Source organism: Genypterus blacodes, unplaced genomic scaffold, assembly GCF_046128005.1.
Source record: "Genypterus blacodes isolate CSIRO-AG114 ecotype Tasmania unplaced genomic scaffold, CSIRO-AGI_Gbla_v1 ptg000011l_1, whole genome shotgun sequence".
NCBI classification, from domain to species: domain Eukaryota; kingdom Metazoa; phylum Chordata; class Actinopteri; order Ophidiiformes; family Ophidiidae; genus Genypterus; species Genypterus blacodes.
Genome location: NW_027466825.1, coordinates 1711118 through 1727498, shown reverse-complemented (window position 1 = coordinate 1727498; position 16381 = coordinate 1711118). Strand labels below are relative to the sequence as shown.

Here is a 16381-nt window from a genome sequence, read left to right as displayed (position 1 = left end):
GTGCGCTCATATCAGATAATAATCAGATAATAATGGGTCACAGTTTAGATATTAAATGGAGAGTAAGAGGTTGTTGGAAGTTGATTGGTAGTAGGTGATGCATTTAGAGAATAAGAGCATGGAAACCAATTTGACAAATGTTTATTTCCATATAAATAGAAATGGTCAAAAATCTTTCAACTGTTTGTGTAACAACCACAAAGTTCATGTGGTTACAGATCCTTAAATGTTAAACATTATCCCAATGTGTTGCATGTTACATAGACCAAATAACTGAACTTTCTGGGGACACTGAACTCCCTCAAAGCGTCCCCACTTTGGACTTTGGACTCCAACAAAAGTGCTAGACACTACACAATGCATATGCTGAGCATTTTTTACTTCAGTCACAATCCTGACATAACATTGTCATAAAAGGCTTTATCATTAAAAAGTACTAAGTCATGCTCCCATAACAAATGAATACAAAAAAACAATTATAAATTATAAACAGTTTTCTCTAAAGGCAATGTGCCACCAGCCTTCTATTTACAAAACACAAACAGGCACAAACTTTGGAATCCTAACACCCCCGTCAGTCCTCTGTCTCGGCTCATTCGTTGTGCGACGTGTAGGTCGTAACTGACGTAGCGATCTGACTTTTGATGTTTTGTTTCTTGCCATTGACAATGAGGAGAAGGGGCGAGTCCACTCGTATACTTCTGAAGTCAAATGCCTAGCGGAGAAAGACCAAATAAATATTAGATAGGGACGATTTGGAGCAAGCAGTAAGTTTGAAATGTAATTTAATTTAGAGAGTTGCAAGTTTTGAACAGACACTGACCTGATCATTATGTGTTATGTTCTGTCGCTTGAGATGAGGTTCAGGAATGACTACAGTGTCTCCGATCAGGACACCCCAACTGTCCGCTGTGTTGTACACCATCACCACTATGCACGTCTCCTCACTGTCCACCATGCCAAACGTACTGGGAAAAAGAGAGACGAGACACGATTACAAATATTATTGAACATAATGGCTTTGGTGCAACACAATCAGATTGAACACCTCTACCAGCAATGAGATCCATTTCACTCACAAAGCCATGCGATGCTCGGACGCCATGCTGAACACCACCTTGCCCAGTGCGGCCACCCCAACATTGATGCCGAGTGTGAGGGAGGACAGAGTTCGAGGCTCCAGACTGCCCACACGGAGTGTAGGGGAGCGGAACTGCGGGGAGGAGCAGGGACCCAGTGATGACGTGCTGAGATTTGCGAGCATCATCCGTAGCCGACGGGCCTTCACCTTCCCCTATAGAGAGGCATCCAATGAGAGCTCAGTCGAAAAACAAGGAACAGTGCTGCCACCTTTTGGTGAAAATATTCTAAATCCCCACAGACTCTTACCTTGTTCTGTATAAACTCTGTGACTTTGCCCAGGTACTGCAGCAGCTGCTTCTCTCTCTCCTGAGGGTCGTTCCAGCTGGGGTCAAGCACCGCCGCTCGACGGTAGCCAGCGAGTGCAGAAGAGAACATCTCCTCATACTGGAACAGAGTGGCTCGGTTGAAATGCAGTTCTGGGTAACACGAGGCAGCTTTGTCGATTTTCTCCTACAAAAGAGACGCCGGGGGGGGTTCACAATATGAGTGCAAAAGGTGTTGATTTTTATTTTGTAAACATGTCCACTGTGCTGATCTATGTGTGTACTCACAGCTTGTGCATAGGAACCAAGAGCCTGCTGGGACAACTCTTGTTTCTGCCCACTAGTAAAAAACAGGGACACATAGGCATTTCCCAGGATATCTGGAATAACAAAAAAAAATGTTACAACACAAAGAACATTTGAATGACACCATGTGCTCCTCTAAGTCCTATGGGTCAGAGCCTTGTCTCTACTCACACCAGGAGGTCCCATCAGATGGGTCCAGCTGGACAGCTTGTCTGGCTAAGTCCACACTCTCCGTCACTTGCTTGACATGTGTACTGTCTTCCCCTGGTGGCAGCTGCCTGAGCACCATAGACAGGTTGCGTAGAGACACTTTGTTCTTGCTCTAAGGAGGAGGAAGATTTAGAAAAAAGTTGAAGCCCAGACTGATCTTTGATCCAGATGAATCGCCAGTTCTACATGATTATAGCTGATGAGAGAGTGAAACTGATTTATAGACTGGCTCTCTCCTCTTGCTGTACCTTCTGTAAGGCTCCAGTGAAACACTCTTTGGCAGCTACCAGGTCTCCTTTTTTCCAGTACTGCTCCCCTAAGGTGTTCCAGCCCTCAACCAGGTCAGGCTCCAGCTTCACAGCCCGGGAGAGGCACTCCTCTGCTTCGGCACTGAACCCCGGAGCTAAATTCAAACACCTGCCCTTCTGCAGCAGAAACTCTGCTTTGTGTTTACAACTCTCTGTGGGAAATTCATAAACAAATAGGGATGTTATAGCTGGTGAAATACTAATCAGCCACATAAATTAGGCACATGCTTAAATCACAAATGCTGTGGTGAAGACTGGGCTCACCCTCTTTCTCCTGCAGCTTCTGTAGTGTCTTTTCCATCTCCTCTGCAACATCACTGGTCTTCTTTCCAGCTTCTTCCACGCTGTGAGTCTCAAAATAATTATCTCTGAAAATGTATAGTTCCTGCACAAGCTCCTGTGTTGCAAACCATGAAGAGGGGGTGCAGGGGTTGGGTGGGTGGACAGAAGAAACTGAGCGTTTTAACAATGGACGTGACACATACCGTAGCTTAACCTTGAGAGGTATTTGGCCAGCTTTAACACCTCTGCACCGCGTTTCATACAAAATGTGTAAGGGTTTTCAACGTTTAAGTGCATCTTGGTGGCGCATGTTTGCAGTATTCAGCTTTAAGGTAACAAGACAATCTGATGACTCAGCAAGAAGAGGGAGAAAGACGACCAAGAGCCAAATATCAGGCATGTTATTGTATCGAAATGAAATACATCACTGTTTTGTGTGTTGAGTCGTGAAATGTGGCAGAAATCTCCATCAAAATAGGATGAAAATACAGTCTTAAGCACTGAACAGGGGCAGTGAACACGAAGCTTCTGTCAGTTGTTATAGTAACGAGTCGTTTGGGAGACAAATTACAAGGAAAACGTGTGACCAGGGCGACCCGAGACACCATCAAACAGCGAAGCCTCTAAACTGTGATAATGAGGACACCTGCGATATATTCATGCAGAAATACCTTGAGAAGTCCCAATTCATCTTTGTCTTCCACACACTCTCCACTCTTCTCCACTTCCGCCATCTTTATGTTTGGGGAGAGTAGCAGCAGCGCGAGGAGCCAGAGGCGGATGAGAGCTTAATACAGCAAAGTGTAATCCTGGTACATTGAAGGCTTGAATGTCGTCATCCAGACACAAAACAATTTCTACTCGCCATTTGAAAGCAACTTTTATTATGTTAATAACGTTGAACAGACTAATTTCGGTGAGAGCGGAAGTTGGAATGGTCCCCACTCTATATGCTTCCGGCTGCCTTATTCATTCTTCTCCCACGTATAACAAATTACATTTTAGAAAAGAAACGTTTATGTATTTTCTTAATCCTTAAAATATGTTCCAGTAGTAGGTTGGTGTGAATATGATTCTTAATTTCAAACTCATAACAGCATTGTCGATTTCTACACCAACCGGAACTCCATTCGCTGTTGTGGTCGGACTCACTTTCACAGTGTACCATACATTCACCGCTTGTTCCCATCGGGCTGTGTTAAGTTTTTTTGCCTGTCTGTGGACACTGTCCGTGTTTGTGTCTATGTGAAAACAGATCGCCATGTCCGACACATGGAGCAACATCCAAGCGCACAAGAAGCAGCTGGACTCTCTGCGGGAGAGGCTGCAGCGGCGGCGGAAAGATCCAGCGCAACTGGCGGGTAAGTGTTTACACAGCGGCACAAAAGCTTCGCATACACGGGGAAGCGTTCCAGCCTGGAAGTGTTGTAGTTCTAATTATCAGCTAAGACACCGATTTCTCGTCATAGGTTAGATTATGAAAATTCAAAATAAACATTTGCAAATTTCAGCAACACACACAAGCGCAACTCTAAACATTTATGATGCTGTGGTCGACAAGTATTATACATGTGTGCTTGCCGGATAATCAATGTGATTCCGAATGTATATGAAGCTATTGAGTACTACCGGAGTCTTAAAATTGAACGTGAGGTTATCTAAATTAGGCAGGAAATCACCGTATTTTATGTGATTAAGCTAGATATGAAGTATCACAAAAACTAAGTTCTACCAAACCGTTATCATCATCCTCATCTGCCCTACTATAAAAGAGGAAACTATACTCCAGGAGGAATCCAACATACTGCATTATCTTGGAATGATCATAGGGTTCTGAGGGCCTGAGGTGCCCCCTAGTGGATATCAGCTGTAAATACAGGGGTCCTCTCTCGGAGAAGTAGCTTCTCCCAAATGAAGGCTTTGTGAGTTGCTCTTGGGTTTAATCTGCCTTCTCTCGGTCAGACGGTGTAGGCAGTGCAGAGGGGGCTGTAGCCAGGAGCGACAGTCCAGCTCCGTCACTTCAGTCCCCGGCACAGGAGGAGACGGAGAAACCCCCAGACCCTGAACTGGAGAAGAGGCTGCTGGCATATCTGTCTGATCTGAGTCTCTCGATGCCAACGGACTCCCTCGCCATCACAAACGAACTCAACAGCGTGAGTCTATGCAGAGGAGAAATTCTATAGTACCATTTGTCTATTGAAGGAGGATTTTTCCTGTTCTGTTGTTGGCCTGACATCTCCTTCTTCCTCTTGTTTGATTCTCAGTCTGAAGCAGCTGTGACTCACGGGTGCATCCAGAGTCTGCTGCTAAAGTTCTCTGCTCAGGAGCTCATCGAGGTCCGGCAGCCCGCCTCCAGCTCTTCTCCTACCACTTCCTCCTCCACCTCTGCTTCCACGGTCGTCATAGCTGTGGACCATACAAAACTATGGGCAATGATCGGGACCGGGGCAGGAGCCCAGAGGACAGGGGTCAAGAGAAAAGCAGAAGACCAAAGCCACAGCAAAAGAGCACCGGGCTCCTCTCCTTCCCTTCAGATCGCCACTTCTCCGCCACACTCTTCATCCACCACCTCCTCTCTGACGCCGGCGTCCTCCTCGCAGCTGGCCGGGCCGTCGGCATCGGGGAGCGGGGCAGACAAGAAGGGCAGGAGCAGCAAGAACCAATCGTCTCACGTTGACATGGAGATCGAAAGCCTGTTGAACCAGCAGTCCACCAAGGAGCAGCAGAGCAAGAAGGTATGGTGGCTCTTTGTCTCCTACAGCTTTGAGAAGGGTGGTGACCAATTTAATTTCACATCTTTCGAGATGAAACCTTGGTGTGTGATGGTGTATAAATAAATGTTACTTGTCTACAGGTCAGCAGAGAGATCCTGGAGCTGCTGAACGCCAGCACAGCCAAGGAGCAGTCCATAGTGGAGAAGTTCCGCTCACGGGGCCGCGCTCAGGTGCAAGAGTTCTGCGACCACGGGACCAAAGAGGAGTGTGTGCGTTCTGGGGACACGCCTCAGCCGTGCACCAAGTTACACTTCCGGTTAGTGACAAAGTCCAACCATGCAGCTCGATTAAGTCAAGTTAAAGATACGCAGAGAGATACACAGTTAGAGATGCTCACTGCTGCTTTAACGTGCTGTCATATTTCTCACTCAGCCGCATCATCAACAAGCACACAGATGAGAGCCTGGGCGACTGCTCCTTCCTCAACACCTGCTTCCACATGGACACCTGTAAATACGTCCACTACGAGATCGACAGCCCACCAGAGATGGAGGGGAACCTGATGGGACCTCAGGCGGGGACCACCGAGCTTGGCCTGCACGCAGAAGACGCAGACAGCAACGTGGGCAAACTCTTCCCCTCGCAGGTGAGGAAGGCGAAAGGAGGGTCGGGAATGGAATGTTGTGTCTTCCGAGCTGAGGATTGACTGAAGTTTTTTCTGTGGTTTACTGAACTGACCGTAGTTCTGTTGTCTCCCAGTGGATCTGCTGCGATATCCGCTTCTTGGACGTGTCCATCCTGGGTAAGTTTGCCGTGGTGATGGCTGACCCGCCCTGGGACATCCACATGGAGCTGCCCTACGGTACGCTCACAGATGACGAGATGAGGAAGCTCAACATCCCAATCCTCCAGGATGACGGTTTCCTCTTCCTGTGGGTCACCGGCAGGTAACGACAACACCCCGGAACAACCCGGCAACAGCATCGCTCTAGATCCCATCTGCTCTGTCAAACTCTTCTAACTCACCTCCTGTTATGTTGCAGAGCTATGGAGTTGGGCAGAGAGTGTCTCAGTCTTTGGGGGTAAATGTCTCCTTCTCTTTATCTACCAGAGGATGTTGTTTGATTTACTTTCCTGTCAATTTGTCGATTGATCTCCATCCTCCTCTCTCAGCTATGAACGTGTGGACGAAATCATTTGGGTGAAAACCAACCAGCTCCAGAGGATCATTCGCACCGGGAGGACCGGCCACTGGCTCAACCACGGGAAGGAACACTGCCTGGTACGTTCGTCCACCACGCTGTGTGCTGTCCTATATTCTGTCGTACACTTATTGTTTGTTTGAATCAGTTTGCGGTCTTTGGGAATCTTGCTTCTTGTAGTTTCTGTTCTACTTGTCCAATAGTTGGAAGGTGTCCTGTGATTTGGAACAAGATGTTTAACCCTTAATTGCTCTTTCTTTGTACGTTTGTGTGTGTTTCTTTTCAGGTGGGTGTAAAGGGAAACCCTCAGGGATTCAACAGGGGTTTGGACTGTGATGTCATTGTGGCCGAGGTAGATGTTTAAGCATACATATTTCTCTACGTAATTATCCCACAGATTGAAAAGCCCATGTGATATTTGTGTGTGTATGAGAAAATGTCTCCCACTCATTGCTCGGCCTCTGCTCTCTCCCAGGTCCGCTCCACAAGTCACAAGCCAGACGAGATCTACGGCATGATCGAGAGACTCTCGCCCGGCACCAGGAAGATCGAGCTGTTCGGGCGGCCGCACAACGTCCAGCCCAACTGGTAAACTCACCCGCACATACGATCTGCACGCAGAACCAATCCTCTCCACGTTTTTTCGGTGCACTGATCCTCCCTTTTTGCCTTTCACTTCCAGGGTAACTCTTGGAAATCAGCTCGACGGTATCCACCTCTTGGATCCAGATGTGGTGGCTCGATTTAAGAAGCGCTACCCGGACGGCGTCATCTCCAAACCCAAGACCATGCAGTGACGTCACCAATCGGTGGTAACGTCCATGGCGGACCGATCAATTATAGACTGATTTTGTTTATTTTTTTATACCAGCGAAGCTAGTTTTTAACAATGTCAACCAAGTGCAACGTCTGTGGTGTGGAATGGTAGAGAGCAATAACGTCAACATTTCTGCACATGTGTGTGTATTTCTCCTATTTAACGCTGATTCACACTCGCACACATTCGCCATCAATAAAAAACAGCATACATTTTTATAGAATTTCTGTATTATTGTGTGTGTTTGTTAGTAGAGATACTGATGACATCACATAGACATAATAGCTGATAATTAGATTACATTAGAATATAAACATTGTCTTTCACATTCATTACATTCATATCGGCGCAGGAAAAAACAAAACTCCTCGTCCATCCTTACCATCTGCAGTTCAGTTAAAAAGTTAATACGTTTGATATCTTTTACAGTATCAAATGCAATCAAAACTTTTGAATTACAAAAATATTAAAGGTAATTATAGCTGAAGCCAAGAAGGATTTAAGGAATACCTAACATAGGAAATACACGTTTGCGGTGAATCTCAGTTTCTATGGGCAAATGTCTGCAAATAGGCAGTAAAGTTAGAGTCACAAAGTAGGTTCAGGGAATTTAGCAAAGTAACGGACTATACGATGTTATAGTGAAACAAAAACATCAATAGGTTTCGCGGTCGGTTTCCCCGTGATCAAATCAACAAATTTCCAATTCAAAGTTTTCCACAACGGCAGTCAAATGTGACCTTTACAAAAGAAACAAAACTCGGTAGAAAAACATAATAATGCACTTGCTGGTATCCAACGGTGTAAACAAGTCTCCAGGTTTTTGCTCCAGTAACCTCGGGTCCATTATCATCGCTGTGAGCTCAGACAGTTCAGGGTTTAGCTTCTGGTTCACTTAAAGGCAAGAGTCTGTTTAGTCTGTTTAGTCTGTTTTCCTCTTTACTCCTTGGTTCAAAGTAAAAAAAAAAAAAACCAAGGACAGGAGTTCTTTGCAGGGAAGCCAGGGTAGATGAGGTTAAAATGCAAGAATTGGGCTGTGGCACGCAACTAACAACTAGGGATGATGAGAATAGATGCATTAGCTCTGCTAGCGGGGTCCCAGGTCTGCACGAGCGTCGACTGGTTGAACACTATAACTTCGCAGTTAACTTTGAGTCCAGCCTCCGTCCTCGCACCTCTCCCGCTTCTCCTCAGTTGGTGGCGTCCACCGCGTTGATGTTACTGTCCAGCTGGTGTCGGAAAGAGAGCCTGGCCTTGGTGGAGAAGTAGATCTGGGAATCCCGGCTCAGGCTTCCCATCCCGTCGCTGTCGCTGCACCAGGATGTGGTGGAAGACAGACGTGGCTTCATCTCTTCTATAGTCACTGAAAGATGGAGGATAACATCGAAATCAGTCACAAAACTCGCACGTGTGAAATGTGAGAAATCTGGACATGCTGTAGTTACCCTCACCTGCCGCCGGTGGGCACTGTTTGGCCTTGCAACGCTCTTTACAGCGTCTGTAGAAAGGGAAACACTGAAACATCTTCACACCCATGACAGAGCCGTCTGCAAAAAAGAGGAATCGAAAGCGAATAGTTAGAGAAATTACACGAAATATGACCCTGAAACGATACAGCGGCGTTTGTGTCACGTCTCCTCCCCCATCTCACTTCACCTAGTCATGTCATGTCACAGCGACAGCCTTATTGTCTTGTCACAGGCTCACAACATCCACCAATTATGATTCAGCACTTCAAAGACATTAATCCAGTGTGACAGTATCACAGTGTCACATACGGCCAATCAGGCGTTAACGCTCGCTGCCCTCCTCCTGTCTAATCCTGCAATGGACGTCAATGCACTACAGCAGATAGAGAAACTGATAAACCCCTTTCAGACTCACACACACACACCGAGTCTGCGTGTGTAAACACAGATTACACAGAGGTCATCTAATCTACTGTATACATGTAAGGACTAACAGTAGGAAGTTATTTGGAGTATTTTTGACTTTCCTAACCATAAATCATTCACATTTTAATGTTCTGTTTTGACCCACAGACCCAAATTAGCTCTGTATATATGCTCAAACTTTGATCTGAGCCCTTCTGACAGATGATATGGCTTACTTAACAACCAATTTCATACAGTTCCATAGTATTGTTTGTCTATTTGTGACACTCTTAACTGATAAGATAACGTCAAGGCCCCGTGCCAGTGACGGAGTAATTTATTTTAGTCTAATCAGGTTAAGAAATGGGTCGAATGAAATGGAGCAGAGGGATCTGATCTCTCAGTTCTTCAGGGAGGCCAAAGTAGAATATTTGTTGCATCTTATACAAGTTACAGATGAATATTAAAGTGGAAGCTTTGCATCAACACAGCCGGTCCTGTGCCGTATATTCCTCTGAAGCCATAGCTACAGATATTCCAAACAATTTCACATCTTCTCCTATCATAAAAAGCCCCAAAATAGCTCATGGTTACTTTACGACATGAGGTGATAAAGTATTCACTCATGCGATGGGACAGTGTTATTCAGTGCACATGCTTCCGTTTACTCTATCAGGCCTGGATGTTTTTTCTCAGACGTCATTATCGTCTCTTTGCTTTGTTATTAGCTTCAATTCAACAGAAGCAGAATCCTGTTGGAAGTCATTCCTCTGAGCTGTAAATTGTGACTTCAAATACATCATTCCTTCAGTGTTTGAAAAGCAATCACAGCGCCCCCATCTGGACAATTTAACTCCTGTCATGCCAGAAGAGGAAAAACACTGGTGTGATAATGTATTCTATGAGTTCTATAGTCATTTGATCTCGTAGGGAACCGAGTATCTGGTGTCAAGTAGTAACCTGTGATTATAACATAAAGGAGCGCAGTGTTCAGCTGACATCCTCCCCAGCTTACTCGCCATGGTGAGGCAATTTCATGGATACGTGACAGCGCACACAATCACACACACACAGTCATTGGCCTCCTGTAACACATTACGGTCACGCCAATTTCCTGTCCTCTATCACAGTCGTTTCATCACACAAATACACACCCGGGATATAAAACCTGCTCTGTTCTCTCCTATTACTGTTCCCCGTCTTTCTTCATCCTCCGCGCCACCTCCCTCCCTCTTTCTCTTTCTCTCTCTCCCTCTGGAGCGCTCAGGTGTGTCTCTGCTGAAATCCTATACCATTTACACACACACAGGGAAGCCATTATAGTGGGGTTTGGAGGTTTCGCCTTCTCGACAAGAAGCCCCAGTGTCGGTAGGTAGGTGTGGTGTTGAGTGAAGGAAAGGGCAGGAAAAATAAATAATAAATATAGAATAAGATACTATAGAGCAATATAAAAAAAAAAAAGAAATATTAATGCGATATAATCAAAATTGTCTGACTGAAAACAAAGTAGCAAGAATTTGACAGCTCCTCTGTCCGTGCAGTCACTAGCAGTGGAGAGAGGGAAAAGAGAGGATTGTGGGAAGAAAACAAAACCCCCTTAGTAAAGCCACAGTATAACCCACTTACATGACACTTTGTAGATTAGCAACTCTCCATGACAGGCACTTGTTCACCCTCTCTCATGAAAACACGCACAAAGCAGCGCGCGCACACACACACACACACACACACACACACACACACACACACACACACACACAACAACAACAATGTTTAGTCCCTGGTCAGTGGTGTGGAATCTTGGGCCCAGTTCATTATTGGCTGCGGTGGTCTGGCAGCACAACCCAGCTTGAGTCTGGGAAGAGAAAAACAACCCAGATGGCAAGCACACACACACACACACACACACACACACACACACACACACACACACGCACTCAAATCTCAGAAAGCACAGTGCCCATACTGATCAGAGGGGAAAGGAAAAGGAAGGTACAGATTTGTTGTGAGAGTGAGGAGGAAAATGTGTGTGTGTGTGTGTGTGTGTGTGTGTGTGTGTGTGTGTGTGTGGGAGAGTAGATCAGGGGTCACTCTGCTGGCTGTTTACCTCTGCCCTGCAGGAAGCTAATGCAAGGGACATGCAGCTCTGAATAATGTGGCTGTACCCGTTCAATCAGTCCAGCCTCTGCTTATGGAGCTCCCATTGTGCAATCGCTCCAGAGCAGCGATGTTGTTTTCTGCAGGCTTTCATGCGTCACGTGGGACACATTTTCGCCATTCTCGAGTGCCTGTTTGTGCGTGTGTGTGCGTGTGTTTATCCAAGCAAGTCACTTAAATGTGTGTGCCAAGCAAGACGGCCTCATGCCTCTGTATTCCTACCTTATCCACTCATTTCCTCCAAACAGTCCTGCCACTTGTTTGTGTTTGCTACACTGTACACCGCTGCAGATCTGGAGGCTACTGTGTGTGTGTGTGTGTGTGTGTGTGTGTGTGTGTGTGTGTGTGTGTGTGTGTGTGTGTGTGTGTGTGAGGCTGAATGAAAAAAGATGAGCCAGACAGACTAATCAGGATGAGCTTTTATCTGGAACACTATGAACCACCTCTCTCGCTCTCTCTCTCTCTCTCTCTCTCTCTCTCTCTCTCTCTCTCTCTCGTTTGCTTCTTTCCACATTGCTGATATTTATATAGTAGTATATATGTGCTTAAAAGTGCATACAAGACATTTACTGATGCATAATTGATAGTCGCTTTTGCCACTGACATGGTAACTAACCCGCACACATACACAGAGTGATAGTGGACTCATCCTGGCGTGAAGAATTAAGTTTGACAAGTGGTTTTTCACACCAGTAGCTTACAGGAGCTCTTCAGATCGCAGACCCTCCCACTGACACACCTCCACCCTCGGCTCCAAAACCAACGAAACAAGGTAGCAGAAGCTTTCATGTGTCAATCACAACTACTATTTGATGTTTAACTACTCATCTCATCTCTTCACGTTGCTCCAGGGAGCTTAAAGGGTCCCGATCTGCACATTCACACCGTTTGTTGTCGTTGTAAATGAATCACGCGTCATTACGCACCTGGAGAGGCGAACTTGTCGGTCACCAGTGGAAGCAGAATATTCTCGATCGGTCTCCAAGTGCTGCAGGTTTTACTCGCTCTTCATTTGCGTTCTCCTCTTCCTCTGGCAAAAAAGTGCTTGACTTGTATGTATGTGTGTGCGTCCCTCCCGTACGTGCGTCCTGGCGCGTATGCACTGACCGTATGGAAAGATTGCCGTGGCGCGGAGCGACTGAACTTTAAATAGCTAATCCCTGGAGCGGGCACAACGCGCTGGACACGCCCCCTCTCCTCTCCTTTTCTCATTTGACTACACCACCCCACCACTAAACACACCGCCACAGTGCCACAGTGACACATTCACACACTCACACAACTCCCTGTGCATGATCTGCTCCTCTTGCCTCTCATTATCAATCCCTTTTTTTGTTGATGGAAATAACACAAACTTCAAGCTTATGGTGTAAAAATAGCTTCTCCTGTGTGTAGTGGATGTGAGCTGTGACGTCTGAGGTTGTTTGTCTTCCACAGATAGCAGGGCTAAGTAATCCTCTAATTGTGAATTAGTTTGATTTGTCCTCTTAACGTGATAATAATGAGACAGGACCAGTAAGGGCTTGAACTGCAGGGTGTGGTAGAAATGCAGTAAATGTGGAATTGCGGCTTTGTAACGCACAAAATGTGAGTTAGCCTCTGAGTTAGCCCCTTTGCTGTTTGAGTGAGAGAAAGCCTGTTGTGTTAGAGTGAGGTGGTTTTTAGTCTGAATTGGATCAAACCTTCCCAGAAGGATTAGTCACAGATAGTTTGTGTACAAAGGGGCCTGACTGTGAACACCTCCTCCAGCGCTGACATCACTCCTATGGCTTGACATTTAATGGGAACTTGACCTCGTGACCCTGTAGGCAATCCTCAGGATCACCCAGGAAATGCTGCAGGTTCACCGCACAACTGTACTCAAATCTGAACATCAACCAAGATCAACTCTGGCTTGCTGTCTGTCATGTAGTCAAAGAAAATGTGTTCAGCTCTTCGACGTGCCGATGTTGTTGTGATATCGGTTCACAATAGCTTGGTTTGTGTGTGCGTTTGGGCCCTTCGGATGGTTTATTGCTGTTTATTAGCTTTGCTTTGCTCCCTGGCGTAAGGCTTAACTGAGGTCGCTGTGCTACGTGCAGGGATTTAGTGGTGGAAATTTACCCAGATGAGTTCTTGGAGTGGGCGTGAGCCTGAAAGCGGCTGGTCAGCGATCACCCAGGAGACTGTTTGTCCAACAGCAGCCATGTTTGTGAAGCTGCTGCTGCTGCTGCTGCTGAAGTCGAGCCTGCTAGCAGTCCAGACCTTTTCGACAATATGACGTGATCAAACCTGACCTGGTCATAATTCTGTATCAGTGTTATCTAATATCATGTCACTGAACAGTCCAACTGTTATTCAGGTCAAGTTTATGGCATATCATTAAGTCATAATGTTTCACAAAATACATGATTGAGCTTCATAGAGGATAAAGTAACAAGTGCACAGTAATGATGAGTAATAGAGTCACACAGGCAGACGAAGGTGGAGATGAGGTCAGGTCTGTTGCTGTAATGTGGCCGAATGTGAAAGGCTCGCAGCAGTTTTGCTGATCCCAAACCTGTTTGATTTGTGTGTGTATGTGTGTGTGTGTGTGTTTGATATGCAGCAGAGGTGGAGTTTAACCCATGAGAACACTACAGATCAGTCTCATTTTAATTTCAAATCACTCTCCGCTCTAGGTTTTACTGTTGATCTGATGTCCTGGGTGAGACACTGACATGTGCTATGTTACGTAACAACGGTGCACTGAAGCATCAAGCTTAACCTCCACATGCAATGTTTTCTTTTTTACCTCCAGATTGCAATCGTGTCCACAGGTCCTGTGCTCTGACACACTTGTTCCTCTCCTTGTGAGGCGACGAGTGTGCCCGCCAGCCGGCTGGCGTCCCTAAAACAATCACGAGGCAGCGGTTACTTCCTGTGACAAAGCCCGCTGTGATATCAGCACTTTGGCTGGGGTAGAGAGTGCAAACATTAATAGTGACATCATCCTTTGTGAATCTCTGCCACGCTGACTATTTAGAAGCGTCAGTGCCACTGTTCCACTGACTGAGAGACCAGAATAGAGGTGTGAGGATGAAGTGGGACACAGAGAGAGAACAGGGGAGAGAGAGTGAGGGAAGAGGGAGTGACGACACACACACATAACACATGGGTGGGAAAATAACACTGTTCCTTTACTGAAAGCTGAAGGAAGCTTGAAGGGGAAGTCATGCATTCAAAATAATAGTTTAGCTCCCATCCAGCCTTCATCTATTCATTTGCATTGCTTATTCAGGTTTAGGTGTAGCTAGGTTCAGGTTTCCCTATCACTCCGTCCTGACACGACGCTAAAGCACCTCAGTTCTATTTTGAGCGCCCTCCTGACGTTCCAACTCCTCACCCTCACCCTAAGAAGGGGCCTAACACCCTGGGAGGAAGCTCTCTGAGGTCATTCTTTTGGTTACGACCCAGAGTTTGTGATTGTAAACGAGGGTGATTTCTCCAACCAGCTTATTTTCCGTGGATGGTTGTGAGTTTATAGTGGGAATAAAACTGTGCGTGCAGACTCTAAATCCAGGCTAATTTAAGGGATTTTTGCAGGGATTTTTTTCCTGCTTATCACCAAAGTGGAGGACATTGACAGATCTGTGCCAGTAAACTGGATTTCTGCTGTCACAGACGTTGTTTGATTCCCTGCGGCTCGAGTTTGCTGGACTTGAACGCTTCAGCTCCACACAGAGCTCTGGGATGTCTGTGTTGCATGCTCTCATTCTGTGATGATGTAAACAGTGATGTGATGTCTTGTTGATAATGCGCGGTTCAAATTGAGTCACCTTATATGATTATAGTGCAAACACGGGTCACAGTCAGCAAAGCTCCTGCAACTCTAAAGCTCTAATGGCGACGTGATAACACCTTAAAGGGATCTTTCTCTCGCCGTTACATCAAAATAAAGAGGACTGTGGTCACGGAAAGTTGCGAGAAGTGGCCTGCAGACCTGTTGAAAGCCGAAAGTGCTTTTGTATTTGACTTTGTGGTTTGGCATTGGATCATTCTGACGTAATGACAGGGCGGTGTAACTGGGCGGCGGACTCTGCTGAGTGTGTCTGAGCTGAAATTCTTGTTTATCCTCTGGTAACAGCATAAGTGTTGATTGTTGGCGTAAATGTCACCCGACACACGGACGCTGCAGTTCAAACAGCATGTCGGGATGAATCCTGCTTTAGCTATTCTGCTCACTGCACCGGCCAGTTCTGCTCCAGATGGTCTGTGTTTGCTTCTTCTTTGTGTTAGCCTGGACAGGGGGGGATACAACGGGGGAGGGCACAGTTTTGGGAAAAGGGTACGATTCTAAATAATGGCCTCACCATGTGGTCTAAACGACTGTGCCGGACAGAAATAACAGAAGGAATGGCTTTCTGCTCCAGTGGCTGTTGCCCTCTTTCTCCTCCTGTCAGTCCATTCACCCTGACCTGCTTCCATTCTTCTCGTCTCTTGTCTTACCCCTCCTCTCCCCCTTTTGTGAGGGCCGCCGTGTCATTCCGCAGCCTCCCCTGTTTACGAGTGTGCACGTACATCACGGTTTGTCCCCGCGGCCTTCCAGAGAGCTTTCTTTGCCCCCTTTGGATGCCTTCGGTGCTGCTACGCTTTGCATGAGAAATGGCTCAGTGTGACGGAGGCCCCTTCACATTTTTCACTCTGTCATCTCCTCTCTTAGTCTGTATTCTACTCACTACCTCCTCTTAACATTTAGTGAGCTCAGAAGGCAGTCGTGTTGTTTGAAGTCCTTACACGTTCTCTGTTAGCACATTGAAATGCTTGTAAAAACTGCAATTCTAATCCGATGACTCATCCGGTTGACATTGATTGATTATGCAGATTATGCAATTTTAAGTTGATTTACTGAAGAACCTGTACATGCATTTACTGATCCAGTGCTGAATAACAGTACGGTGTAGTGTGCATGTAAACACACCGGCAGCCACTCTTTGCTTGTTTTACTAACCAATTTGATTTCCTGTAAAGGCTCTAACCTTATTTACACAAACTTCAGTTATCAAAGAGAAACCGCGGGCTCTGCAGAATTCACCTGCCTGGCCGGAGAGGTTTGTCTGGCTTCAGGATGTGATGTCGGGCCATTT

At 46.2% G+C, this 16381-nt stretch overlaps 3 protein-coding genes across 3 annotated transcripts; 1 reads left to right on the top strand and 2 right to left on the bottom strand.

Moving 5' to 3' along the window:
- Positions 1 to 131: 131 nt before the first annotated feature.
- Positions 132 to 3461, bottom strand: ttc5 (tetratricopeptide repeat domain 5). Its single transcript, XM_076161723.1, has 9 exons — positions 3184 to 3461; positions 2495 to 2627; positions 2171 to 2382; positions 1884 to 2034; positions 1695 to 1786; positions 1390 to 1593; positions 1080 to 1294; positions 824 to 968; positions 132 to 715 (listed from the first exon to the last, which is right to left on the bottom strand). Exons 1-9 carry the CDS (start codon positions 3244 to 3246, stop codon positions 593 to 595), a joined length of 1338 nt encoding a protein of 445 aa, XP_076017838.1. The 5' UTR covers positions 3247 to 3461; the 3' UTR covers positions 132 to 592.
- A 187-nt stretch (positions 3462 to 3648) lies between these two features.
- mettl3 (methyltransferase like 3) lies at positions 3649 to 7468 on the top strand. The gene is made up of 11 exons (XM_076161484.1): positions 3649 to 3873; positions 4475 to 4665; positions 4777 to 5247; positions 5367 to 5542; positions 5659 to 5872; positions 5986 to 6173; positions 6270 to 6308; positions 6400 to 6508; positions 6715 to 6780; positions 6904 to 7016; positions 7111 to 7468. The coding sequence occupies exons 1-11, from the start codon at positions 3774 to 3776 to the stop codon at positions 7223 to 7225; spliced, it is 1782 nt and encodes a 593-aa protein (XP_076017599.1). The 5' UTR covers positions 3649 to 3773; the 3' UTR covers positions 7226 to 7468.
- Positions 7469 to 7646: 178 nt separating this feature from the next.
- On the bottom strand, positions 7647 to 12441 carry LOC143009408 (uncharacterized). The gene is made up of 3 exons (XM_076161485.1): positions 12203 to 12441; positions 8697 to 8792; positions 7647 to 8608 (listed from the first exon to the last, which is right to left on the bottom strand). The coding sequence occupies exons 2-3, from the start codon at positions 8779 to 8781 to the stop codon at positions 8436 to 8438; spliced, it is 258 nt and encodes an 85-aa protein (XP_076017600.1). The 5' UTR covers positions 8782 to 8792; positions 12203 to 12441; the 3' UTR covers positions 7647 to 8435.
- Between the last annotated feature and the right edge of the window lie 3940 nt (positions 12442 to 16381).

Excerpts from the sequence above, each read along its gene's own strand:
- LOC143009408 (XM_076161485.1), bottom strand. The coding sequence starts at position 8,781 with ATGGGTGTGAAGATGTTTCAGTGTTTCCCTTTCTACAGACGCTGTAAA. Across the intron at positions 8,609-8,696 it reads ACAGTGCCCACCGGCGGCAG|TGACTATAGAAGAGATGAAG; the intron begins GTGAGGGTAACT and ends TCCATCTTTCAG.
- mettl3 (XM_076161484.1), top strand. The coding sequence starts at position 3,774 with ATGTCCGACACATGGAGCAACATCCAAGCGCACAAGAAGCAGCTGGAC. Across the intron at positions 5,873-5,985 it reads GCAAACTCTTCCCCTCGCAG|TGGATCTGCTGCGATATCCG; the intron begins GTGAGGAAGGCG and ends GTTGTCTCCCAG. Across the intron at positions 6,509-6,714 it reads ACGGGAAGGAACACTGCCTG|GTGGGTGTAAAGGGAAACCC; the intron begins GTACGTTCGTCC and ends GTTTCTTTTCAG.
- ttc5 (XM_076161723.1), bottom strand. The coding sequence starts at position 3,246 with ATGGCGGAAGTGGAGAAGAGTGGAGAGTGTGTGGAAGACAAAGATGAA. Across the intron at positions 2,035-2,170 it reads TCACTGGAGCCTTACAGAAG|AGCAAGAACAAAGTGTCTCT; the intron begins GTACAGCAAGAG and ends CCTCCTCCTTAG. Across the intron at positions 969-1,079 it reads TCCGAGCATCGCATGGCTTT|TACGTTTGGCATGGTGGACA; the intron begins GTGAGTGAAATG and ends TCTTTTTCCCAG.